Source organism: Anas platyrhynchos, chromosome 13 (assembly GCF_047663525.1).
Source record: "Anas platyrhynchos isolate ZD024472 breed Pekin duck chromosome 13, IASCAAS_PekinDuck_T2T, whole genome shotgun sequence".
Taxonomy (NCBI): domain Eukaryota; kingdom Metazoa; phylum Chordata; class Aves; order Anseriformes; family Anatidae; genus Anas; species Anas platyrhynchos.
The window spans coordinates 783,724-809,984 of NC_092599.1; the positions used below are offsets into that span (position 1 = coordinate 783,724).

Consider the following 26,261-nt stretch of genomic DNA (forward strand, 5'->3'; position numbering starts at 1 on the left):
GTTTGAAAATTACAGCTTCATGGACGTCCCCCGGTCGCACAGGAAAGCTGGGGCAGAGGCAGAAGCTGCAGCTGCCTCTGGGCCCTGGCTCTGCCCACAGGCCTGTCCTCCGGCTTGGGGAAGGGCTTGGTCAGGCCCCGGGGGCATACATCTGTGCAGGGGGGTCAGTGCAAGGGTTAGATATGAATGCTCTGATCCCTTACAGCTGTGGGGTCTTTGGGGTCCGAGAGCCCGCTCCCTACAGCCCCTAACTGAACAAGCCCCGTCCTGGAGGTGCCCCCTGCCCGGGGGTGCTGCACGCCTCCAGCAGTGCTGCTGCTTGTGAGCGAGCCACCAGAGAGATCCTGGGGATGAGGCGCTGAATGCTGGCTCTGGTGGCAGGGGAGAGGGGCTGGGGTTTCCTAGCAGATGAGGTTTCCAGATGGCTGGGGGTACTTAGCACCTCCTGCTAATTGGCATCTTCTTGGCACCTCACGGGAGTGTGAATGGGAGCAGCATGCATCGGTCCTCTGACTCTTCCAAGTGCTCTGACACTAATTCACAGATAAGCTATAATTACTGCATAATTCACCCAATGCAGAGCGCTTTTAATCCTTAGCTTCCTCACTTCCCTCCCTGCATTAAATGCTAACTTTTAATAGTCTAAGATTAAACTTGTAACGTGTGTGGGTTGGCCAGGCCTCTGGGTCATCACCCACCCAACAGGCCAACCAGACCATGCACAAAGATGTTTGAGCTTAGCTGAGAGAAATCTGAAAGAAACTATTTTTTCTAACTTTGCTTTGTGTTTTGGTGGGGATCTATACTTAGTTTAAACACATCTTCCAGTTCCAATTAGTGTTTCCTAGCCAAGCAAGTTCCCCAGAGAGCTGTGGGGTATAATTAGGAGGGAGGGCAGGAAGGCAGCGCATGCACATCTGCAGCAGCAGCCAGGAGGAGCTGTCCTGACCTGCAGCCAAGTTTTAGCAGCAGCTGCCCCGCTGCGGGACAGGGGCACCGGGGGCTGCTCCGTCCTGCAGGGAGCAAGGGGGAAGCACAGGGCAGTGAAGGGATTTCCACAGAAAAGGGGGCGGGGGGAGGAGGATGCCAACCTTGCAGTCAGCTTTATCCTGAGCCTGCTGAACTTTGGCTGTCGCAGTTGGAAACTGGAAACTTCATTATATAACCGTGGCGTGGGCATTTCGTAACCGTGTCCTGCCTGAGACAGGCTTTGGGTTGCTCTGGTCAGATCAGTGAAAATGAGCTACTGAGGACAAATAGAAGGGGGAGGTTAGGTCATGGCCGAGGTGAAAGTAAAAGGAAATGTTCAGGCTGGGAAGCCCTGATAATCTTCATTCTGAAATACCAGGGTTGGTGGGAAATGGCAAGTCCAGCAGCAGGTGTCCTTAATAAACCTATCACAAGCTGGATTGGCAGGTGGTGCTGGGTGGCTGGAGACTGAGCTGAAGTGATTAGCGTGCCCACGGGTGTTTCTGGTATGATTTATTATACAGGAGAGTCCGTCCAGTGCTAACAGCCAGCTCTGCCAGGAGAATGCAGCAGCCACGAAACCACGTTCAGGAGCGCAGCTTTTGTTGGGAAGTCGTCAGAGTCAGGCGGTAACACACTGCTCTGGCAGGAGAGGAGGCTCTGCTCCTGTGCATGCTGCCAGGCTGCGTGAAACAGCTCACCAGGAGGGAGGAGAGGGCACGAGCTAGAGCCACACGGGGGCTGACTGTGGACTGGAGATAAATTTTGCCAATGGAAGGGCAAACCAAGATTGCTGGTAATTCCTGTTTCATCCCTGTGTGCTGGCAGGAGAAATAAATGCCACTGTGTGTGGGGTTCTGCGTTGGGCTCGGAAGCCCAGTCTGGGTGATTTGTTGGCAAACGCGGACCACAAGTGAAAATGCAGCAATTCAAATAGCACGAGGGCTTGCTGTGCTGCGTGTATTCCTGATGGTAATTCTGCGTTTTATTTTGTAAAGGGTTTGTAGAAAATTAAAGGAAATCAAAATGCTGGTTTATTTCTAAACTTCACTGTCACAGGCAGATTGGAAGAGGAGGCCATCTGTATTTTGGTTTTAATGTTTAGAAATGGAAAAAACAGCCCAGATGTGGATTGGCAGCCCTATTGATGCTGTCTCTTCAGCTTCTGGAGCAGGAAGGATATTAGACAGGATTTGTGAAGTGTCGTAAATAAGGCCCCTGGGGCATTTCTCATGCTGCAGGGCTGTTTCATTAAAAAAAAAAAAAAAATGTCTGTAATTAAAATGTGCATAGTTTAGTTAACTCCAGCGCAGACCAAGGAGCAGACAAGTCGTGTGTCTGGCAGGGGAGCCAGGAGAGGGCAGGTCTCGGAGGGGCAGGAGGCATTTAAGGCAGGCATTACCAGAGCCCAGCTGTGCTGCCAAGGTCCACCCACTGCATTGTAAACTGAAAGAAGGAAAGAAAAACCCTACAGGCATGAAAGCAATGTGAAAAATGCAGCTAGATAGTGGCGGCATAAATATGTTGCTGTGTTTTTGTTCTCTGTGGGATGGGTGTGAACGCATTTGCTGGGGATTACCAGGATTCTCTTGGACGCAGGAGCTGGCGGGGCTTGGAACAAACACTGCTTGCTTCATGGGGATCGGCTTCGCCCTCGGTTTGTGAAAACTGGGGGAAAACAATTCCCTGCTTCCTGCCGGCCAGCCTGGCAGCGTTCACGGGCTGTCTGCCCGCTGCTGGTGCCACGAGGTGCCCCGAGGTGCCCCGAGGTGCCGCGAGGTGCCGCGGTGCCGAACCAGCGCCCTGCCAGCGCTCCGAGCCTCCCGCACGCCTCTGCCTGGCTCCTCAGGAGAAGTCTGTCACCTTGCTGCCTCCCAGCCTGAGCCGCACATTTTTGTGGTTCCCGTTCCCCCTCTGTGTCTTCTGCCTGCCTCCAGAGTTTGTTCTGGTGCCCCTCACATGAAGTCCTCTGGGCCGCGGTGTGCTGGGGCCGTGGGCTCGTCGCCGGGGAGCTCCTCAGCGGGGTGAGGGCCCGTGGGGTCGGGCTGGCACAGCGGGGTGGTCCTTGGGAACCGTGCTGGGGGGTCAGGATGGAGAGAGGTGCGTGGAATGGTTGGCAGTCCTGTAGTCTTACTGCCTGCTCCAAAACGTGTTTTCCTTCCCCAAATGCATGTTGTGAGCGAGCATAAGAGTCTCAACCTTTGCTCTTTTTGTCTTCCAGAGCAAGGAAATTGGCTTACAGATGCATGAAGAACTCCTGAAAGTCACCAACGAGCTTTACACGGTAAGTGATGAACTCATCCTGCTCACGGCTAACCTGTGCAGCGAGGGGGGCCCAGAAAACTGGTTTGTGAGAACGAAATGTCTGTTAAGCATCAGTTACCTTAGGAATCTCTCTCACCCTCGTGCCATCACGCAGGACAACATGCTTGCTAGAATCATTTTGCTCTTGGCTGGCTTTGATGGAAGCAGGGAAGAAATTCCCAGCTGTCCTGCAGGGAAGAGCTTCCATGTCTTCATCAGGCAGTGGATCATGCCATCAAACTGTGTCACCTGAGCACAAACAGAGATGTCTTGGGCATGATCCAGGACGATCCCTGGTGTCTGCAGTGTTCTCACCTGCCCTGCCTTCTTCACAGAGTTGCCCCTTTCAATTTTTGCTTGCTTGGTGCTTTCTGCCAGGTGCTAATGGCTCCTGAGTTGTGCTCTGGGTTGTCAGTGCTAATTGTGGCTGAAACTTGACCTGCTTATGAGTGTGGTAGCCTGTGGGTGCTGGCTGAACACACCCTCTGCTGCTGAATTCACAGAACTCCTAACTGGCATGTGCTCCCCCTCATCCCCCCGCTCTGAGCGCCTTGGTGGCAACACAGTCTGTGCCTCCAGGTGAAATCCTGCTATTATGCAGGACATCGCTCTTCAAGTAGGTTTTCATAGTAAAAATCTTTGTGTTGCTTCTGTCTCTTGCCCCGTAGGATTTTGTTTTATTTTATTTGTGCTTTAAGTTTAATGAAGCAACGTAACATCTGTCTTATACAGGAAAGTTGAGATGATCCATGGCTTTCTTCAGTTGTAACTGTTACTGGTACATACATTGCACTGTACTAGGGTTACTCCTAAACAATGATTTTATTCCATTTTTTGAAAAATAGGCCTAAACAACAGACCATGAGTGACACTACTTGATATTTCTGCCACAAATCTTCCTCTTAATAGTTGTTTTCCTGCACTGGTTGTGGGAGAACTCGGCTTCTGTGAGTCCCGCAGTGGGGGTGGACAGCCAGGTTGGATTAAAAAGCTTGCAAGAGGGCTGGGTGGTTGGTTGGTGGATGTCACAAGGTGTGTCAGTGCTAGTGACTAATCCAGATTAATTGCAGCAGCATGACAGGTGCAAAACAAACACCGAATAACAGGGGTTGGGCTGACCTTGGTGCACGGGGACCGGTGCACTCAGAACCCACATGTGGGACAGGAGCATGACTGGAAGCACACAGTGCAGTCAGTCTGAGGATCAGAAGTGAGCTGGGGCTCAGCTGCAGGAAAAGGAAACTGCAGAAAGTGTAATTTTGGTCCTCTTGGGTCTGTGGCAAAACTCATCTTCAGGGGAACTGAATTTTCACTCCATTTACTGCTTTGCTCCCACGTGCAGAACAGAATGTGTTTGAATGGGTGGAAGAGCTTTGTGTTACTGTTGAGCTGACCTTGCTGTAAGATAACGGGGTCATTATGTCACAGAAACACAGAATGGCTGAGGTTGGAAGGGACCTCTGAGGATCATCTGGTCCAACCCCCCTGCCAAGCAGGATCACCTAGAGCACGTTGTGCAGGGTGGCATCCAGGTGGGTTTTGGACATCTCCAGAGAAGGACTGCACAGCCCCTCTGGGCAGCCTGTCCCAGTGCCCCAGCACCCTCCCAGTAATGAAGAGCCCTCTCATGTTCTGGGTGCACTACTCCAGGCGGGGCCTCCTGAGGGCAGAGCAGAGGGGGACAGTCACCTGCTGAATGGCAGCAAGGCCTCTGGTGTGTGCCATCCTGCTGGAAAAGAGTGTGGGGAGACACAAGTGAAAACTCACAGTGAAATGTGAACAAAAGCAGGCCTTATCAGGCAAAAATCTCTGCAGTACAGACCAGCTCTCCTCCAGTCCATGGTTTTTTGTCCCTGAGATACCCGGTGGAAGAGGCCTGACTGCATGCCTGGCTTGCAGGTTGGTCCCCTGTGTGCGTGTTGTTTTGGGACCTCTCTGGGGCTGGACTGCTGCTGGCAGGTCCCTCACAGCATGTTGTGTTCCCAGGAGCTGCACGTTCAGTGACTGTGACTCCTGACAAAACCAGGTGCAGGATAAGGACAAGTGGCTCACAGATGCAAAGCTCATTCTTGTCAAATGTCATCCATCTGTAGGCCACACCAGGAAACCATTTACACGCATCTCGCCTGTGGCTGAACCATGTATCCGTAGTACGTTTGTGCCCTGGACAGGCTGCTTTCTCGGGCTTTGAGAGGGGAACTCTGTGCAGAGTGTAGAAATAATATATTTTTTTATAGGCTTCCGAGGCATTCAGTCTCAAACTTCAACCAAAATAACTCAATTCATTTTAGTTCAGCCTCGTTGCTGTTTTGATGCAAGTCACCCTGCAGACTCTCTCTGCGGCAAGACATAAACCCCCCAAACCACCCCGATTTTAATTAAATAGGAAGTAGATAACTGTCATTCTGAAATAAGAGTACCTGTGAGCAGTTTTGTACAGAAATAAGCTCTGAATTAAAGCCGGTTTCATTAATTTGATTCTTTTTTATAGACTCCTGCAGATAGGTTGTCAGGTTAGAGTCTGCATGGTCTGATGTTGTATGCTGCTCACGGGCCGCTCTCCCTATTGTAAGCATTTGTCTTTGAAGAATTCAGGCCAAAATTAGGGTAAGGAAAAAGAATGGCCCCACAGCAACGTTCTAGTGGTGTTTCCTGTAATGCTGTGTAATGCTGTGCAATCTGATGTATGGCAGTGCCGACGTGCCCTGTGATGTGTGGGGCTAGGCACAGTGCAGGCAGGTGTGTCTGTGATACGGACTGGGGTGATCCTTTGTCAGGAGGAGTTACGGAAGGGGATTAGTAAGTGTGAAATGAATTGTATTAATTAGAAGCATATCTGCAGATTCCTTACCCGGGTTAAAAATAAGCCATTGGTCTCTGTGTGCCGGCATGCAGGGGCTGCTGGGGGTGTTCCCTTCCCGCAGCAGTGAGGTGCAGGCTGTGCCGCCCTGCTGAGCAGGTGTTTTCTGCAAGGGTCGTGCTACAGAACTCACCGACCAGCTCACACCGCAGAAATACAGCGGTGCACCACAGAAACCCACTGAAAAGGCCTCATTTTTCTTTCGTAAAAGAGTGGTTTGGCTGCACCGCGGGCAGGGAAGATGGCAGTGGGGGCCTGTTGATCTGACGGATGCGCCCCTCTCCTAGAACAAAGAGGGGACGGGCCTGGGGCTGTGCTCACCTCCGCCCTCTGGGGCCCCTTGGCCTCAGGAGGGCCCGAGCCTGTGCTCAGCAGGGGTCAGGCAGCCTCCGTCTGCCCGCAGTTGTGGGTCAGGACCTAGTGATGAGCTGTTGGGGAGGATGAGGCAGTCCCAGCTGCAGGCAGCAAGCAGTGCCGTGTATGGCTGGTGTTTTGGCGGTGGCCTTTATTCAGAACTTGTTATTAATATTGGAAAACAACTTGTGTTGTTAAATAACTAATGAATATTGGAACACATTTTTCTCCTTCCACTGCAGCTAATTAACTTATTTGCAGAGCAGATCCCGGGGACGCAGCTGTGGCAGTTTTGCTTTATGAGACAATAGCACAGGACAGGGGCAGCGCGACTTTGTTCCAGGCGCTGGGAAGGCATCAGGGAATTGCGGATCAAAGGGCTGATTGCTGCAGTGTGGGCAGACCTCATTCAAAATCAGGGCAGATATTAAAACAATCAGAAATAGCCCCTGCATTTCCAAGCACAAGCTGCGCTATGTGGCAGCAGACGAGGCGCGTGGCTGGCAGCGAGCTGTTCCAGGAGTCGTCTCAGCCATGTGAGCGCCGAGCTGTGAGGACAGCGGGTTAGCGGCCGGCCCTGGTCAGTCCTTTGCACCTCGTTACAGAGACCTTCAGGGAAGCTGTACCCATGGCTCCCGTGGTGCTCCTTCAGGGGCAGGCGGGAGGAAGGAGAACCCTTTGGAGCTCCTCTGGCCATCACAAAGAGCTGGTCCTGTTGGGGCAGCCGGGGGTGGGCTGTGACAGCGCGAAGGTCAGGGCTGCGGGGCCTGGGGTGAGCGCAGGCAGCTGGAGGAGTAATTCAGCTTTTCTTGTTAGGGAACTGGGTCGTAACCTTGAGATTTCACAGAAATTGTCCAAATTGGTCCATCACCCAAAGGCTGGGCTTTGCTGTTGTGTCGCCTTCTGGGTGCTGGAGGAACCTTCCTTGTTACTGCCAGGCTGTGCTGAAGTGCAGGGCTTCTCTGTTTCCCCTATTTCACTTTCCTCCGAGATTTTCACCAAAAGGTTATGGCAGACGATAAGGAGGTCTCAGGGAAGCCCCTCGGTCCTTCTCTTTAGGAAGAACCCAGAAAGTGCCTGTTTGATGTGTGCTGTGATGTTCACTGCCAAAACTGCAGCTTGAAATCTGTGGCTCACGTTTGCAGGATTTTGACACTGACCATCTCAGAAGTAAGGCACAGGCCTTTGCTTGCTGTCCCTCGCAGTTGCCTACAGTTATAAATCCCGGAGCTGGCTCGTTTGTGCAGTCCTTGGTGCGGCATGTGGAGCTCATTTGGAGCTGACGTCGGTGCTTGCCGGGAGAGGCGATCCGATGTTTCGGGCTGAAGGCACTGCAGCTCCTGCTGACAGCCGCAGCCGAGGAGAGAGAACTCTGTTTTCTTCATCCAGGCTTGCGTGAAGTTGCTCTGCATTTGTGGGATCCTTTTTAACTTGGGGGTCTCTGACCCTTCAAGGCTGCTCTGGCACTCGTGGCGCTGCCGTGCGGTGCTGGGCTCGGTGCAGGGCTGCGCTTCCAGAGCCCAGGGAAATGTTTGCCTTGCGGTGCTGACACTCAGCCGACATCTGAGGGGAGCGTTTGCTGAGCGAGGAGGGCGTCCTTTGTGTCCAGCTCTGCCTTTGGCCAGCCAGCACCGGGTGTGATGTGGCCACGCCGTGCCTTCGCTCCCCTCCAGCCGCTGTGCCCCCTGCCCGCGGGACAGGCACGGCCGCTCTCCTTGCGGTGTGACAGCACCTCCCTTGCAAGGGATCGGTGCTGTCCTGTTCCCGTCAGAGAAGGAGAAACGTTGAGGTGGAGAAGCTCGTCAGAGGGCACAGTGCAAGGACGCTGCGTGCAGCCGTGGGGGCACAGGCAGAGTCCTGCCCCCCCGTCAGCAGCCACCGTGGGGCTTCCTGCAGCGCTCGGTTGCCTTCAGCGCGCTAAATCTGGGTCCTGCTGGCATCGTGGTAATCGGTAACGACAGAATGAAAGATACAGTTCTGTGGTAGTTTGAATAATTTGATGTTGTTGGAGCCTGTGTGTAATGGTGCAGAAAGGGGAAGGAATCAGGATGTTTGCCTGTGGGGTTACAATCTGTCCTTAAACCTCGTGGCAAGGGAAGTTATTTTGGTTCCAGTCCCATTTGCAGTCATCTTCCTTAAGCAGTTCTAGCAAACCCAGTTGGAGGCTTTAATTATTTTTGCATTGCTGGCTGCTTGTTTGCAGGGGTAACGTCAGTGCCCTGCAATACCGGCAGTATTAATTCTGCAGTAGAAGTTGCCTTGCAGGAGTTTTCCTGGCAATAGATCAGTATCGTGTGTCCAGTCACTGATGGCGAACTTGAATTTAGGGGAAGAGGCACTGCTGCCATCCACCCTGGCACTGCCTGCTTACCGGCAGCAGCAGGATGGGAATTAAGTGCTGATAAGAGACAAAATCCACTTCTGCTAGAAATCTGCAGCTCCTCCACCTTCAGGATGAGGTCTGTTGTCAGAATGGTGGAACAGGGATTTATTTACCCTATTACTTGGTGGGTTGGCTGAGTAAGTTCAGGTGTAGGCAGAGGGGAGTTGGGCCAAAAGTGGCATCAGGTTGATCGTTGCCTCCTCACAGTCTCGTGTCATGGAGCCCCTGGCCCAGCTGCAGAGCACTGGAGGTGATTTCTCATTTCCCCACAGGAAGGTGAGCAGTGCTGGAGTCATGTCTTAGGCTGTTCCCGCAGCAGGGACTGAGCGGGGTCTGGTGGTTCTTACACCTGCTACAGAATAGTGCTGAGGTGGCTCTGTGATAGTTTTCTCCTCACCTTGTTGTTCCTTAATGCCAAAGTGGCCTCGGGCAGCCCTGGCAGAGCAGAGGCAGTGCTCCACGCTGCCCCTGGCTGTTCTCACCTGGTGCAGTGATGCATCTCCTGCTCCTGGAGGAGGTGACTCACAAAGTCTCGTTTCCTCAGGTGATGAAGACCTACCACATGTACCATGCAGAAAGCATCAGTGCTGAGAGCAAGCTGAAGGAGGCCGAGAAGCAGGAGGAAAAGCAGTTCAACAAGTCAGGGGACATCAGCGTGAATCTGCTGCGGCACGAGGACAGGCCTCAGCGGCGGAGCTCCGTCAAGAAGATTGAGAAGATGAAGGAGAAGGTGGGTGAGCGGGAGCCAGGCATGGGCTGTCTGCGGGGCTCCCTCTGCAGTGGGGGAATTTGGCTCCGGCCCATTTCATTGCACATAACAACACTCCAGCTTCAGCAAATCCTCCTGGATGTTGGAATATCCAAAACTGTTTAATTCCTGTGTTCATTTCTGAGAAGGAGCAATAGCTTCCTCAGCTGGGAAGCATTCTCATGCGTGTTGACCCAGCACTGGGATTTTGTCCCCCAGCAAGCCTCCGTGAAGGGTTAATCTGTGCTAAACCTTCAGACTAGTGATCTTTCTGAACAAATGCCCCAGATCCAAGCACATCTGCTATTGTACAGAGTCTCGAATTCTGGGCCCCGTTTGAAATTCTGTAGCTTGGGCCTCTGGGCTGGATTCTACTTTGATACAGCTGCACAAATCTGGATTAAGTCCAGATGCATGTCAGCATATCTTGGAGGAAAATTTGGCCCTCTAGTTTTGATTGATGCCAAATACTCCATGACCGTACAGATAAGGCAGAACAGCTGTGCTTCGGGTGCACGGGGTATGGCTGAGCAGAACGCCCTTATTGTGCATCGGCTGGTTGTGGCCGCGCTGCTCAGATGTGCTGCTCCAGCCTGGCAAGGGTGTCTGTTATCACACCTGATACCAAATGTTATTAATTAACATGTCACACCCAGGCTATGGATGCTGTGGGGCCCTGCAGGAAGAGAAGCTGTGTAAGGAGCATCCTATTTATGCTCTAACGCTCCGTTTTGCTTTTTCAGAGACAAGCCAAATATTCTGAAAACAAGCTGAAGTGTACAAAAGCCAGGAATGACTACCTGCTGAACCTGGCAGCCACCAACGCAGCTGTCAGTAAATACTACATCCACGATGTCTCCGACCTCATCGATGTAAGTGCTTCCTCCCTCTGTGCGCATCCTACTGGTTTTTTCTCCTGACAAGTGCAGAGCTACGTCTTAGGCATGCTTTGGTTCTTAAATGCACTCGCACTTAAACGCGCTTTCACTCGTACGTGATGGTAATGAAAGGGGGATTTGTTGAGGCTTTAAAATATGCTTAATTGAGGCCTGATAACGTGCTGTAAACTTGGATTTTTTCCCCTGTCTTTTTCCCTTGCAGTTACACGCATGCATTTGACTTTCCCCTCAGCTGACATAGGCATATATGGGTAGAACTGGAGCTGCCATTATATGGGAGTCAGCCTTCTCTGAATTTTGTGGTGGCCACACGATCACACAGCAAAGTAATTGATTTGTGTTTGTGCTCCGTAGAACCTCCTGTCATCAGTGTCTGGAAAAAAAAAAAGATGGAGTTTTTTTGTTATAACTGCATGGTATGAGCCAGCATACCTGGCAACACCTTTGTGAGAGCATAAGCAAGGAGTCCAGATCTGGAGTATGGAGTATGCTGGACGTGGGCCACCCGCCCTTTGGGGGTGCTGCTCCCCGCACAGGATCCCCGTTGTGCCGTGGGACGCAGCAGGAGGCAGAGGGCCGGGAGGTGCCGGTGCCCTTGGTGCCCAGAGGCAGCAGAGCGGCGCTGGCAGGGCTGAGCCCTGGTGCTGGGCTCGCCTGAGGGGAGGAGTGGGGCTGGAGCAGGAGAGTGATGGTGCCGGTGCTGCAGAGGAGGAACACTGTTTTGTTTCAGCTTGCAGTCTGCCTGGCCGTGCTTTAATGGGACCCTAGCAGGGTGGGTGCATTGGGATTGTGCTCATTCTCCCGGCTCCTCCACGCTGCCTCGCCAAGAGGGATGATTAACGATGTAAGGGGCTGTTGTTCGGGGACACAGGGGGGTGATGGGGCTCTCGCACACCCTTCACATCAAGCACAAATTGCCATGTGCGGTTTTTTGATTTGTACGCAAATCTGAACCGTCAGAACACTGGAGCAGCTAATTTAGCAGCATTTTCCCCAAATCCCAGATGGCTTGGTGTCATCTATTAGGCACAGCCTTGACATTTCTTCTGCCCTCAACATCACCGCAGAATAGTGACTTTTATAACAAAGCCTTTCTGCTAATCTCCTGCTCTGGTGAAAAACGAGGTCCCAGCTGCTCCGGGAGAGCAGAGAGTCCTCCCAGGGCTTCGCTTTTAATGAGAAATGTAAAACTCGATCAGAGGAACCGTGAAGTGGCACAGGGCGTGTCTGTCTCCTTCTGTCTCCAGTGGCCTTTTTGTTTCCTCCTTTAGAAAGGAGAAAAGGAATATGGAGACAGCTCAAATGAGACTTGTACTTAAAGCGCACTGCTCGCCTCTTCCCTTGGAAGGAGCGCGTTTATATCCAAACACCTGGTTCGTCCCTCATTTCTGCCATTAACTGTGTGACCGAGGTAATCTCTGTGCTCGCGTGTGTAAAGCGGAGATAAAGCTGTTACCATCTCTCTGGAGCTCCATGTGAAATAGCTGTAAAATATTTTGAAGTGTTCGCACAAAAGATACCGCTGGGTTTAGGAGGTACAACGAGAGGGTCGGTGTGAGTACAAGCTGACCACCGCACCGGTTCGGGCTCTGTTAAATCACTGTGAGACACAGCGTGCCTCCCTGTGCGCTGGGGTGTTTGCTGTAGCTGGGGCAAACAAGCAAGTAAAGGAAAGGAATTCTTAGGAATTTAATATTACTGCCAAATCTTTCGGACACTAGGAAGGGGAGCTGATGACATTGTCACCTCTCTTATGGTCTGGTGCTGTTTAGCCCAGAGAGGAAACAGAAATGTCAGAATTGTTACGCCAGGAATCTGCAGTGAGCATCACTTACATCACAGCAAAGCAGAGGCCAGAAAAAGAAAATATCTGTGTGCTGAAAAGTCGAGCTAAGTGAAGGGGGCTGTGTGTCTCCAGCTACTGCTGGGGGCTTCAGGGTAGGGTTATGCTGCTGTCCCCATGTGAGTGACGGGGTGGAGGCAGCAGGGCTGGCTGCTGGGCACCTCCTCCTGCTGGGGAGAAGGGGTGCTCAGGGGTGCTGAGGCCAGGTGCCATTTCATTAGGATCTAATTTTAGGCGTCTCTTGCAGCTCTCCTTCTTGTTGTTTCCATCACCAGCTAACTGCTGGGGCGCCTGTGCCTGCAGACCAGCAGCTCTGCCGGGCAGTGCTCCCCCTGCCTGGGGGCCGCACGTGCCTCCGCTGGCTCTAACAGCAGGAACCGGCGTGTACGGGTGGCAGGGCTCTTCTGCGGGGTGCTTGAGGCCATTTTTCCAGCATGAAGAGCCTTCCAGTTGCACAGAGGTACAGAAGTGCCGCCTGCGCTGTCCTTCGAGCAGGAAGAAAACGTGTTTTTAGGAAGCGCCCTCACTTAGTGTTGTGGCAGAGAGCTGTGGCCGGGGAGGCAGGGGTGCCAGGTGGCTGCACAGCGCCAGGGCCGTGCTCCAGGAGGCTGCGGCGAGTGGCGGTGACATCGGTGACACCCGCGGGCATCCCAGGGCACGTGCCGGGGCTGCAGGGCTCACTGGGATGCCTGATTTCCCGTGGTGCCGTGAGTCAGTTGAGATCAAAAATCTCAGCTGTTGTGGTTGCAGAGGTGAGCTGCGAGCTTTAAGGCACGCCTGGCCCCACAGGCAGCCCCGGGCAGCACTGCGGGGGCGTGGGATGCCCAGCCAGGGCAGGGGCTGGCAGTGCAAGCAGGTGAGGAAATCGGAAATAACTGGCTCGTTAAGGGCTTTATGTGTTGTAAGAGAATAAATGGTTCGGGATGTGTGATCCCTTTCAAAACAGGGCTTGTGTGGATGGAGAGGAGGGGAAAGAGGTGTGCTTGCTTGATTTTCTTTCAGGAGTTTGACGTCTTTTGTTCGTACACTAGAACCCTGCTTTAGTAAACTTACAGTCTAATTCTGTACGCAGGGTATTAATAACAGCTACCAGAGCTACCCGTTTGGTGGGGAAACTGTAAATCACGGTACTCTGATAACAATGGGTTTTTTTCTAAGCTGTTCTTAGAGCCCTGCATTAGACTAGCAGAATCCAACCAACACAGATCTCCTACGTTTTGTCTGTCCTGGCTTTAACAGTATGGCAAATCTGCATTTTTTGCAGACCTTTGCACCTAGCAACAACTTCTTCCTCATGCGGACACTGTGGACATTGAAATTGGCTTGCTAAATTAATTAAGCCCTTGTGCTGATTGTTTGATGGCTTAGAAGTATCGCGCAGGCTGTAAATTTTACTGCCTGGAGGTAGCGAGCAAGGTTCGCTGGACCTTGTAGTTTATACAAAAAAGCAACAACATTCCTGTGGAAAAAAGAATTCCCTCCCCGTGCTTTTTGCTGCTGCTTTTCCCAGTAGCTTGAAAGAATAGCCTCGAGGTTGTAATGTCCTTTAAAAGATTAATTTGCCAATGAGTTCGTCTTGGAAAAAGAAACGAAACAACACACGCACAAAAGCCCTAAGAAAATGCACACAGAAGAGGGGTTGCTATAGAGAGATTAAGGAGCAAAATAAAATGTAGGTTAAAGATCCTTCAGAAGGAAACCCACTCCAGGGAGCAGAGAGTTAATTAACTATAGCTCGATTCTGAAAAGGCCTACATAACGCTGGGCTCGGTAATATTTGTAGTTAAGGAACCTTTGATTAGAAGTAATCAAATCTCACGCTTCAGGGTGTGAGCTGATTACTGTGTCGGGAAGGATCCCGTGCTCCCCCTGCCCCCTCCCCTGCACGTACACCCTTCAGGTTTGGCTGAGGATGAATGGGATGTGCAGGGGGTTTGTGTCTCCGTGGCCGCCTCAGGCAAAGCACTGAGCTCGATGCACCAAGGCCGTGCCTTTGGCAGATTTACAGATTTACAGCAACTGCTGCTAATGGCAAGCCCGGCCACGGCTGGCGCTGGGGACACGCTCACCCGGCTCAGGACGTGGCCGTGGGCTGTGGCAGGAGGGCACGGGGCTTTCTCTGCAGCCATTTATCAGCACGGCCTGAGCAGGGTGCCCGTGTAACGCAGGGGGTCTCAGCGCAGAGGCTGCAGAGCTGTGGCTGTTCTCTCTGCGTTGGGGCTGGAGGCCCACGTTCAGTGCCCTGCTTCTCACCAGCTCTCCCCTGCCCTTGGGCAAACCTCCCCAACTCCCTGCTCCTCAGAGGCACCGTGTGCCGTGTGCTGCAGCGGCCGTGCTGTGCCTCGGGGCTGCGCTGGGCTTGGCCATGTGCGGGGCACTGTGACCGGAGCCAGCCTGCTTAACCTCCTGGGTCTCGCTTCGGTTCTTGGTTGAACACTGTAATATTTCCAGCCCTTGCAGGGGTGTTACGAGACTTAATGAATTAATATATGAAGGGCTTTGAGCTCTGTAGATGAAAGGCACTGCAGAAGCACTAAGGATTATTATTTGTGCTTCTAATTTATTTTCCATCAAAGGGGATGAGAGGGGTGAGAAGATGCCATTTGCTCTGGAGCTGGGAGCAGGAGTTTGAAGTCTGTCTTGTTTTTTTCTTCCCTGCCCTTTGTGTGTTTCCCTGAGTTGTGTGAAAGTCCATGCTCTGCCTTTCCCTCTCTGGGCACCCCGTGTGAAGCACCAGGCTCAGCACTCACCGCCAGAGACTCCACGGGCTGCTCCGTGCGGGTGAGCTGGCTGCCCTGCCTGTCCTCTGCAGCCGAGTGCTGGCAGTGCCCATAGCTGCCAGCTTCAGCATGAGCCCTGCGTTCAAAGTAAAGGAAAGATTTCACATTGCCTTTCTATTTTTTTCCCCAAAGCATCTGACGTTACCTTGAGCTCTGTCTCCTCAGATCCTGCGGCATTCAGTGATTTTCCTCTGTAGTAGCTCTCTTTTGGAGGCTCTGGAAGCTCCCCGCCCGTGCCAGTGGCAGGTATTTTCTCCTGGCATTTTTTCCCAGGCGAGCAGCAATCATTTTCCAGGCAGCAGAACGGCCAGGGCAGGTTTGGAGGGGCGCTGAGAAACCTGTGCAGCCCCGTGTGGGGAGCAGGCCTGCAGTCGCCTGGCCCTGGCGTTTCCTCTGCTGGGTCCTGGCCCCGTGCCCTGCTGGGGACAGCTGCCCTGGGGCTTCTCGGGGCAGGGCTGAGCTGGGCAGGCTGCATCGCCTGGGCTCCTTCCCTTTCTGTGCGCTGCCCCAGGGCGGTGGAGCAGGAGTTTGTGCTAAAACTGCCCTGTGGGAGGCACTCCCGGGGCTATGGCTAGGTTTTGCCCCGGGTTCACTCCACTTCCCCAGGAGCTAGCTTTTTGTGTAGCTTGCTGGCTTATGGAGGCAGAGCTGTACCAGTCCTTAACCACCCGTGTTTTCAACTCATCAAATGAGGAGTTAAACAGGCAGGGGAACTGGTGGGTTGTGAGCATTCGATCATTCCTGCAGGAACCCCGTTGCTCCATACGTGGTTTCAGCTGCTTTAAAAGACTGGATGAGGACAGGCAGACCGTGCTCGTGTATCTGCAAGCAGTTGTCCTGTTTTGCTGTTACTGCTTGTTTTAGCACAGACTGAACCAAGTACAACTCTGTGACATGATCCGAGCTGAGAGTTGTCTCCTCAGATGGGCAGAAAGAGCGAGATGACTTCTTCGGCTGGAGCTGCTTGTGGCACCGGCCGAGTTTTCATATTTCACTTCAGGTTTATCAGTGCTGATGTGCTGATGCAGAGTCACTTTTTGTGCCTTTCTGCCTTGGTTCAAAGTAATTCCTGTGGACACTGCAGAGCTGGAAAAGGTGTCCCTGACATGGCAGCCCCGAACAGGGAGCCCTGTACCATGAGGCACAGCCCGGTGGGGTTTGGGGAGATGCCTTCATACTGCCGGAAGCAAAAGGGAGCCTGGTAAATGATCGGGGTTCTGGGTGTGTTTGATTATAGCTCAGACAATGAGGATTTCCCACTTATTCTTTAATTTGTGTGGCAGCACAGCTTCACAGCTTCTCTGACAGAGGCTGTCCTGCGGCAGCTCTCGTGCCCTTGTCCGGCAGCGTTAGCGCAGGCTGCTTGCCACGGGAGGTGTTTCTGGTGGGGTGCCCGTCTCAGCAGGTTTTCCCCTCTGTTCCTCCTGCCTGTGTCCCGCATCCCTCCTGCCCTGGGATGCATCTCTGCAGCTCACAGCTGGGGGTGTGCAGCACGGGGCTCTGATGCACCAGGAGGCAGAAACAAGCGTCCTGGGGACATCCGATTACGAAACTCCTGGCAATGGACAGAGCTGTAACTGTCCAGCTTGGTCCTCTCCCAGGAGCTTCAGCCCTCTCCTGTCCCAGGAATAGACGTGCTGCATTTCTGGATGGCAGCCCTGTGGTTCGCTGCAGTCTCCCTGCAGCCCCTCTCGCAGGGCTCAGCCTGCGGCGCTGCTCTCCTCCTCCTCCCCGTGCTCCTGCCTGTCTCACCGTGCCCCTCCTTTCCCTGCAGAGCCGCTGCTGGCATCCACACCCTGGGTGCTTCTCTGGGCCTGCCTGCGCCCCCGCTGCGGTGCCGTGGGCAGGGGCTGGTGGTCGCACCCAGCGGCGCGGGGGCTCGTTGTGCCATGGCTCCCACCCGGCTCCCTTAGGACTGGCGGGGGGGGGTTGTGCTGAGCTGTGATTATGCATTCGTAGCAGCAAACCCCCATGCTGGTGCTATACTTAGCATGCCAAACTCAATTATATTGAGAAGAGAGTTTAAAAACAGGGTTTTGCTGCCAAAATACTGTACATTAGGCAATTAGCTCAGAGTTTTATCATTTTCTCCAAGGTGAACATGAGAACGATCAGTTATGCATGAGAAGCTGCTCCATGGTGAGCGAGGAAGGCAGCTCCCTAGCCGGGCTGGAAGGGCTGCGGGGCATTTCTCAGTGCCACCCTGCCCGAGCACCGTCTGTACGTGATAACCTGGGAATGGTTTCTTTGCATAAAAAGTACCTGCAGGGCTGCTCCCCGGGTGAGAAGGAATGCCCTTGGACAGTCCGTGGTGTGGGTCCTCCAGCCCTTTTCTGGGGACCTCTGCAGGGCGCAGGAGAACCGTGCTTTTCCCTGATTTTTAACTCCCTCCTGCCTGAGCACCACCCGCGTCCTTCCCTGTAGAACCAAGGCCACCAAACCCCAGTGCTGTGGCGAAGGTCCCACAAGGTTGCACCATCCGGCTGGTTGTGCCCCTGGTGCCTGTTCTCCTGCAGTCTCCTGGCCTTGTCATGTAGTGTTGCAGTATGCTATTAAACGTATCCCTGTACAACAGGGCTGGTGTTTCCCTGGGCCATACACTGCTTTCTGTGTGTTTAATGTGCGCCTGACCCTCCAGAACAGGGATGGCAGTGCTTGTGTGATACCTGTGCTTGTGTTTCTCAGTGCTGTGACCTGGGCTTCCACGCCAGCCTCGCTCGGACGTTCAGGACTTACCTGTCTGCAGAGTACAACCTGGAAACCTCCCGCCACGAGGGCCTGGACATCATCGAGAACGCCGTGGACAACCTGGATGCGCGCAGTGACAAGCACACCATCATGGACATGTGCAACCAGGTCTTCTGCCCTCCGCTCAAGTTCGAGTTCCAGCCCCACATGGGGGACGAGGTACTGTGCCTGCTGCCCGGGGCTGTGGGGCTGCCTCGCAGCCTGGCCTGGGCTGGGTCTCTCTTGTTCTCTGCCATCGCTATTACGTTATTCCTTCCCTTTCTGTTCTGTCTTCACATGCTGCTATTCATGTTTCCTTTCTTAATGAGACATTTAGCTCATTAGGGCTCCTCCTTTCAGCATGCCTCTTGCTCCTTGCCTTTCCCAATTAGAATGCCTGTGGCTTGATCCTCAGCTGAACTGCCCAACAGATTTGTAAAGCGGGGCTTTGATTTACCTGCTGTAATTGGAAGACTTCAGAGCACAGCTTTAAAATGCTGGGTGGAAATGCCTTGTGCTGGCCCAGGTCCAGGGCACTGCTGCGTAGAAACTGGGCCATGCTGCCCTGGGGGATGTGAGGAGCTGAGAGAATCGTGTAGGTGTTCAATGCGTGTGTCTGCTCAGTGCGTGACCCACTGAATCCTCTCCTGTCTCTGGCATGGCTCTGCCCCAGGTGTGTCAGGTCAGCGCCCAGCAGCCTGTGCAGACCGAGCTGCTGATGCGGTACCACCAGCTGCAGTCCCGACTGGCCACCCTCAAGATAGAGAACGAAGAGGTAAGGACTGCTCTGGGTCTCGCGGGCGGCCTCACAGGCAGCACTGCTCAGCCCACGATGCAGGGGGTTTCCTGGTGGGGTGGGGTTTGGGATCCGTCGGTGGCGGTGCTGAGGGCTCCCCTTGCAGCTCATGCATGAGTGAGCCCAGTATGAGCTGCTTGTTGGCCAGTTGTTTTGGCTCAGGATGTGGTGTTTTCCAGTCTGCTTCAAGAACATGCTGTCTTCTGTGTCTGATAGGTACGAAAAACTCTGGATGCCACAATGCAGACTTTGCAGGACATGCTGACAGTGGAAGATTTTGATGTTTCAGATGCCTTCCAGCACAGTCGCTCCACTGAGTCGGTCAAATCAGCTGCTTCAGAGACCTACATGAGTAAAATAAACATTGCCAAGAGGAGAGCCAACCAACAGGAAACTGAGATGTTCTATTTTACAGTGAGTCTCATCTCATGTGATACAGGACACAAAGCATTAATTGCTAGGGCTGAGTCCCATTTTAAATGCTCATTAGTGAAGAGCAAGAACCAATTCAGTCTCTTCAAGTATTTGTCTTCTGTCTGATTTGGGATTGGAATGCATTTCACAGTGGCAGGGCAATGCATAGGGAATGACAATTCAGTGTCTGCCTTGATTTTGAAGGAGCAACTGGAGCAACCAGTTGTGACCAAAAGCTTACAGAAGCCAGCAGGAGTGGCTCAGAACTGGGCAGCAGGCTTGTGATAAATACGTACGCATAGGAAAGCTGCTAATTTCTCTAGCAGTGTTATTATTCCAATTAACGAGGGAAGGGGGATCACTGCAGTTTAGAGTTGTGCTTGTTTTTGATAAATTTTGCAAGAATTTGTGATATTTCCCATGTTTTTGTCTTTCATTTTCTACGTCTGACTCCCTTACTCCTCCATGAAATGATTGCCCTGGGGTGTTACTGGGCGTACAGCAGGCTCACAGTGGCCCACGAAGCAGCGCTGCAGGGTTTGTGTCGCCCAGCTCCCACTGCCTGACTGCCTGGGCAGGGCTGGGCTGCACTGGGTGTACTCACTGCTGCAGTGCTTGCATGCACAAAGGCAAAGCCCCCGTCAGCGCAGGGAAAACCTCTTTGATTTTCCAGCCTGTTCTCAGAAGCCTGACAAAAGAAAGCTTGCTTTGAACTCTTTTCTTTGGAGCTCCTCGCGTTCCCAGGCAGGAGGTGCAGCACCAAGGAGACTGGGCTAATAAGATCATCAGGGCTGGGGCCTGGGCAGTGAGAAGTGATTAGAGCGTGCTCCATCCTGCGGTGCATCTGACGCCTCGTTTGTTAGAGCCTGACAGCCGCTCCGAGGCCCTGTCAGTAGCCCCAGGCAAAAGTGTACATCAATTGCAGATGATTTTTGCTGGGAGACTTAACCCACCTTGTTTGTTTTGTTCTTAATTCCAGAAATTTAAAGAGTATTTGAATGGCAGTAATCTTATCACGAAGCTCCAGGCTAAACACGACTTGCTGAAGCAGACTCTTGGGGAAGGTGAGTTGCAGAGTTAGGTTCAGAGGGAGATGTCCCACCACGAGCAGTGATTTTGAAGCAGGCTTCATCTGCCAATCCGACCTGCCCTCTGTGTTCCCTGGCTGACTGATGGCCTCCATCTTCGGCTGCTGCACTAAGTTTGACTAGTGACATGCAAAATAGTTATTTCCATGGAATATTATTCTTATTCTAAGTTTCTTTGGGAGTGTGCAGGGGAAGCAGCCCTGTGCAGAAGATGCAGGGCTAAGACTCCTATGGATCAGTGCAAGAAGTGATTGTCTCTTTGAGATTAACTTGGTCACTGTCCTGCCCTCCCACACAAAACAACTCTTGCTCTTCTTAGGAGGAAGAGTGTGGTGGCAGTTGCTTTAATACTGTGCAAAAGCAGCTGTGGAACGTTTTCACATGGAAACTTTCTGAATTTCTTCCAGGCCATGGGATTGTCCTGCTACGTAGACATTCAGCAAATGCTTAGCCCAGAAATGCAGAATGCTGTGTTTCAGCATGAGCTGATTCTCCTTAGGAAAAAATCTGGGTTTGCAAAACACTTGTGTGGAATTCTTTGCTTTTTCAGCGAGGAATTGGCTGCAAGCTTGCTTTCTGCAGGTGCCAAGGGAGAACAGGAAGGAGGCATGTGAAGCCAAATGCTTGCTTTTATGTGCCTTAGAAAAAGGAAGAATAAATCAGCTTTCTTGGCCTTGGGAGAAATAAACAGCATGTGAAACGAGTTTAGTTTTTTCAGTGGATTGACAAATACTTTAAAAAATGAACAGATCTTATCACTGGTAATATGCTGCCATTTATATGAAATCCAAGCACTAAAAATACACGAAGGGAATGAGAATATTGACAGCCAGAAGAGCGCCTGCCTGATTATGATTAGATGGGCTGTTATCTCATAGGAAAAGCCAAGGAGCAGAATTACTCCGCTGTATTCAGCTGCTATTAGTGGTCCTCCACGAGGCAGTTGGCTAATCTCAGCAGCCTCCCCGGGGGCTTTAGCCCTTATCAGACTCCCCCTTTCCTGTTCGAATTTGGCCAATCCCCAGCTAGTGTAAATGAGCACTTACTGCAGAGGACGTGTGGTGCATCTGGTTATTTTTTTTTTTTAAGATGAGCTTCATATTGCAAATAAACCTTTAATGTCAGTGGGAATAGAAGATGCTTTCCCCCCCTTGTGACTGAGCCTTGGACTTGTAATGTGCCTCTTAGAGGAAAGGGTTCGCATGGCAACCAGCTCAGCACCTCCTGCAACCTGCAGGGCTTTCAGGCTCACTCGGCTTTGCCACAAACAATTAACTCAGGGCTTACAGAACCAGAAGCAGGGGCGGGAATGCTTGTGCATCTGTGTTTGAACAGCCATTTTCTGGTGACTAATGTGCAGACTTGATGGAAACTTATATTTTTTTGTAGGTGAAAGAGCAGAATGCGGAACAACCAGGTGAGAAGTTTCTTCTATTTGCTCTGCTTTTGGGAAGGACCTTTGGCTCGTGCTGGCAGGAGGGTGCTTGCCTTGGCTGCTGGCACAGCTTGGTGGGGCTAAGAGTCAGCTATCTTCCAGCTGCCCTGTGCTGGCAGGCTGGAGGGCAGGCAAATCCTGATCACTGACCTGCTTCTCGGCTGCATTGCCTGAAGTGGAGTAATTAGGGTGATGACGAACAGGCCCCTGTTTTTGCTGCAGTGTAATTTCTAGCTGGCTGGCTTGGAAGTGCCTGGAAGCGCTCTGTAGCACGGTGCGCTGCAGTGTCTTGGAGGCACAGCTGAGGTTGTGTTGTGTTCAGACAGAGCAATACAAGTGTGCCCACCTGCTCCCTGCCAGCACTGTTCTCTTAAGGACTTTGATACGTCTCCTGAAAACCTCTCCCAGCTCCGGCTTCTTTACCCAGGAGCACAGAGGGTGTTTTTATTCTTAGACTTTCATCCAGTTACAGCAGGAGATATTGCTAGGGGTGGATGTAACAGGCAGGAGGCTTTGATCTGTGTCCAGTCCATAAAGCATCTCCACAGAGCTCTAGTGGCTCGCTCTCAGTGTGCTGGTTTCCTAACAGTAAGATGTGGGCCAGCAAAGCCTGCAAAAATCTCCCCAGAACATTTCGAGCCTCTTCTTGCGTCATCTTTTTACAATCCTATTTCAGCGTTTAATTAAATCTGCAATACCAAGAGGAAAAAAAAACAAAACAAAAAAAAAAAACAGACATTCCATGTGAGAAATGCTGAAGCAGATGGTGATGGCTTGGTCACCGGGCTGCCTTTCCAGGCAGGAAGGAGGGGAAGGAGGCTGCCTGGGCAGAGGGCAGAGGCCAGCGGGTGCCCCGGCCTGCTGCCTCCTGGCTGGAGCTGGGCTGTGCTGCTGCTGCCAGGCTGAGAGCGGCGTCAGAGCCGGGGCCGGTGGGGCTCCAGTGCAAGGTGGGGAGGTGCCACTGGGACAGAGCGCCCTTCCGAGCCTGCCATGGGTAAGAGAGTGGGGACAGGCTGCGAAACCCAGGCAGCCTCAGGTCTCACTGCAGCAGGATGCTCCAAGGAGCTGCTCTTGTGCGTCCAGGGAGAGCTCCTGTGGCACTGCTGGGTGCCCTGGGCGGGCTGGCTCCGTGCAGCCCGGTGCTCCCAGGCCCCTTCGGATCAGCAGTTAGGGCAGCTGCTCCCCCCCTGCTGTCGCTGCCTCCCCAGAGGGTCCCAGGGCTCTCACATCTTCAGCGCCCCAGTGTCTGCCTTGGCTGCTGAGCTGAGCTCGGGTCCTCTGGATGCAGCAGGCAGGGCTGTCTGCAGAGCTGGCAGATGGAAGCACACCGAAACAACCGGGTAAAATCTCACAGAACTGGCTCGAGTACTTTCTCAGGAGTGGGTGCCTGTGGCCTGGTGCTGTGTGTTGCAGGCCAGAACAATCAGAGGAATGAATAACAGCCTCCTACACGAGGGATGATGGCACGACTCCCTGCTGCTTCTGTTTGCTTTTGTTTCAGTATTTGCTTTTACTTCACAAAGGAAAATAAACACGAGACAATCTCCTCCTTGTGCAGCAGCACTGCAGGCTGGGTCAGAACAGCCCAAGGAGCTGCCTGGCTCCAGGGCATCACCCAGCGAGAGCAGATCACACCGCAGCAAGCTCTGGGTGCCTTCAGTTCGCACACATGGCTGCTCAGCTGAGGGTCATGCGGGCGCTTCACTGGGCAGTCCTCGTGTCTGCTCCTCAGTTACCAGGAGTTGTACAGTTGGAGGAATGGTTATAAGCTATAGGAGTGCACAGTCAGATCCTTTATTTTAATTAAGGGTTGTAAATTGTATGTGTCCACTCAGCTCTGCAAGAACTTTTGCATGAAGGCTCCTAGCACCCGTTTTCACTTGCAGCCATCATCTGTCCTCTGCAGATGTCCGTGTAGCCCGGGGGCAGAGGACAGATCAGAAATCGCTTGGAGAATTTCTGCTATTTTTCTCCCTCTTTTAGATCTGTGTACTTGAGTCTCAGTGTCCTTTGTTGTCAGAAGAAGAAATCAAAATGTAATTGTAATTAATGGAAGCAGCCCCCCAGACCCCTGATCACAGCACTAAAGCGTTACGCATGCCCGTGGCTGTGTTCCCAGAAGCAGGAGGTGTCCCCAGCTCTTGCTGGCATCAGGAGGGTCCCTGGGATCTGTTCCCTCAGACCGAGCCCCGTAGCCCCCAGCTGCTGGGGGTGGGACACGCCACTTCCCGTGTGGGTGCCTGCCGTTGTTCCTACACAAGTGTGGGTGGGTTTGCTCTTGTGTGTTGTCTGGGCTCGCTGTTCTGCTTGTGTCCTGGATCCCTGGCAACTCCGTGAACTCCTGCCAGAGGGACTAAAGACCACTCACATTCCTGGGAATGTCTCCCAGGCAAGTTAGTTACAGAGGTTTTCCCACTGACCTCTTTTGGACAATCTATGAGCAGAACAAGGTCAGTTTAGGAATGAGTGGGATTGTCCCAGGGTTTTCCAAGGCCCGACTGGTTTGTGTGGGATATCTCGAGGAAGCAGCTGAGCGCTGTGACTGCTCGTTGTGCTTTTTAAGGCTGACAGAGTGCTGACGTGGTAGAAATAGAAGGCAGGTGTTAAAAATCCTGCTGAGCACCAACGCCTTCATCTTACTTCCCAAATGTCGTGCCATGCAGTAGCTCAAACATGAGCAGTGGTTGTGGTAGCCGGCACAGCGAGGGAGAGCTGTGCCCGTGGGCTGGGGGTGCCGGGGGCAGTGCCACCAGCTGCCTCCAGCAGCTCCCTTATCCTCTGGCCTGAATGAAGCCAGTTCTGCGTGAAGGAAATTCCTGATCCCATCATTCGTTCAGGCTGAGGCTGCTGGCATGCTCACTGCTTTGTCACTGGAAACGAGGAGCCTTCAGCACACCTGTAGGGCAGGGCAGTAGGGTGCTGTGTGACTGGGGCGCAGCGCCCGTCCGACAGGCAAATATTGGGAGATTGGAGGGATGGAAAGCAACAGGCAGGTGGGCTTGTTGCTGCTAAATGTTTATATTATCGAGATTAATTCAAATGCATTCTTGAATGCAGTCTTGACCTTGACTTGGCTCCACTGAACGCTCAGGCGCCTTCCAACCGCATCCGAGCTCAGCTTGGCCTTCGGGAGCTGGAAAGCAAGGCCACCTGGCAGGGGGTCCAACGTTAGTTAGTGCCAGGGTTGCCTGCCCCAGGCCGTGGCAGGGCTTTGGGGTGAGCAAAGGGCTCGTCCCCAGGGTGACACCGAGCTCCTTGGGGTGTCAGCCGAAGGGACAGTGGCCGCAGAGTGCCTGGAGCCCGTGCTGAGCCCTCGCAGCGGGGATCTTCTGTTTGGTTTATTTTTTGTTCTCAGTCATAACCGTTGAGATCTCACCCGTTCATTGCATTTATGTTGGTGTTTTGTTGATTTCTTTTGTTCCATTTTCTCCCAGGCCCCCATGTCTTCCCCCTAAGCCACAGAAAATGAGGAGACCTAGGCCTCTCTCAGTCTATAATCATAAACTCTTTAACGGCAATATGGAAACGTTCATTAAGGTACTCGCTGGCTGACAGTAAGAGTTTATGAACGCTGTGAATGTAATGGTGGCTTTCCTGTCCTCTCTGCTGACTGCTTCCTTCCTCGGACGGGGGCTCCCCGCTCCACCTGCACCCACTCGGCACGGCCAGCGTGCGCTTTGCCCCCGTGACGATTCCTCCCCGCCCGCGGCTCCTCACCCGGCCTGTCCTGGGACACCCACACCGGGACAGGGAGGCTGGGGGTCCCCTGGGGGTGCAGAGGTCTGACCCGGGGCGGTGGGCAGAGCTGCAGCCTCTGCCCCGAGCCCCCTCGGCACTGCCAGCAGCGGGAGGAGCTCAGACAGCGAGAGGAACCCGGCCGGCCCTCAAGGCGCCAAGCCCCCGGACCTAAGGAACAGATGGTGGCATGGAAGGGTGCAGAAAAATGCTTTCTGACAGTCCTGTAGACCTGAGGCTGGGAAACCACTGATGATTAAACACGTTTTTGAGGTGAATTTCCCAGGGCTGTGCCCATTACTTGCTGGGCTCCAGCCCCATGTGGTCAGGGAAGCGTAAGGTTGTCTTGCAGTGCTGGAGCAGAACGGCTGTCGGGAGGTTTCCTCCGAGCCATCACTGAGATGTGCAGCCCTGGTAAACCTTGACCAGCGCATTTTCTGTATCTAAGTGGGGATGAACTCAGCAGATCACAGCATGGTCCCGGTGAAGGGGGCTTTTGGCCCTGCTTGTCCCAGGAAATTACCCCAAAGGAAAGGTTTGGGGAGCAGGATGAAGAGATTCGGCCCAAAGGATGCCTCCAGTTGCCTAACCACTGGTCCTCTCGCACTTTGCTATCGTCTGGCTGCTGGAAGGATTTCTGCAGCAAGCAGTGCCAGCACAGGTCTGCAGTTTCAGGCCTGCCGTGAAGGAAGTTTTAACGGCAATACTGTAGGAAGCAGCAGTAGGAAAATGTTGGGTTAGGTAAACTGATAGGCATTGCCTGGCTCTGATTTATTCCTCCAGTGCAACCATAAGCCTAAAAGCAGTACTTATAAGCAGTGCCCTGTCACAAGTAGCACACAGGCCAGTAATCCCTTTAACACTTGCAGTGGTTCCATGTTTGAACCGATTTTACAAAGAGCACACTCAGAGCCCTGCTGGGTATC

The 26,261-nt window shown here is 52.9% G+C and overlaps 1 protein-coding gene across 3 annotated transcripts in view; it reads left to right on the plus strand.

Moving 5' to 3' along the window:
* The window catches only part of SRGAP3 (SLIT-ROBO Rho GTPase activating protein 3), a 93,256-nt gene that overhangs the window by 49,677 nt on the left and 17,318 nt on the right, over positions 1-26,261 (plus strand). For 2 of the 3 annotated variants that reach the window (XM_027467398.3, XM_072044614.1), the window contains exons 4-12: positions 3,191-3,253; positions 9,415-9,600; positions 10,362-10,490; positions 17,826-18,047; positions 18,541-18,642; positions 18,880-19,077; positions 20,057-20,141; positions 21,555-21,582; positions 25,035-25,137. In XM_027467398.3, coding sequence (XP_027323199.1) covers positions 3,191-3,253; positions 9,415-9,600; positions 10,362-10,490; positions 17,826-18,047; positions 18,541-18,642; positions 18,880-19,077; positions 20,057-20,141; positions 21,555-21,582; positions 25,035-25,137 — 1,116 coding nt within the window. The remainder of the gene's footprint in view (positions 1-3,190; positions 3,254-9,414; positions 9,601-10,361; positions 10,491-17,825; positions 18,048-18,540; positions 18,643-18,879; positions 19,078-20,056; positions 20,142-21,554; positions 21,583-25,034; positions 25,138-26,261) is intronic. The other variant, XM_072044613.1, reaches the window with a different exon arrangement.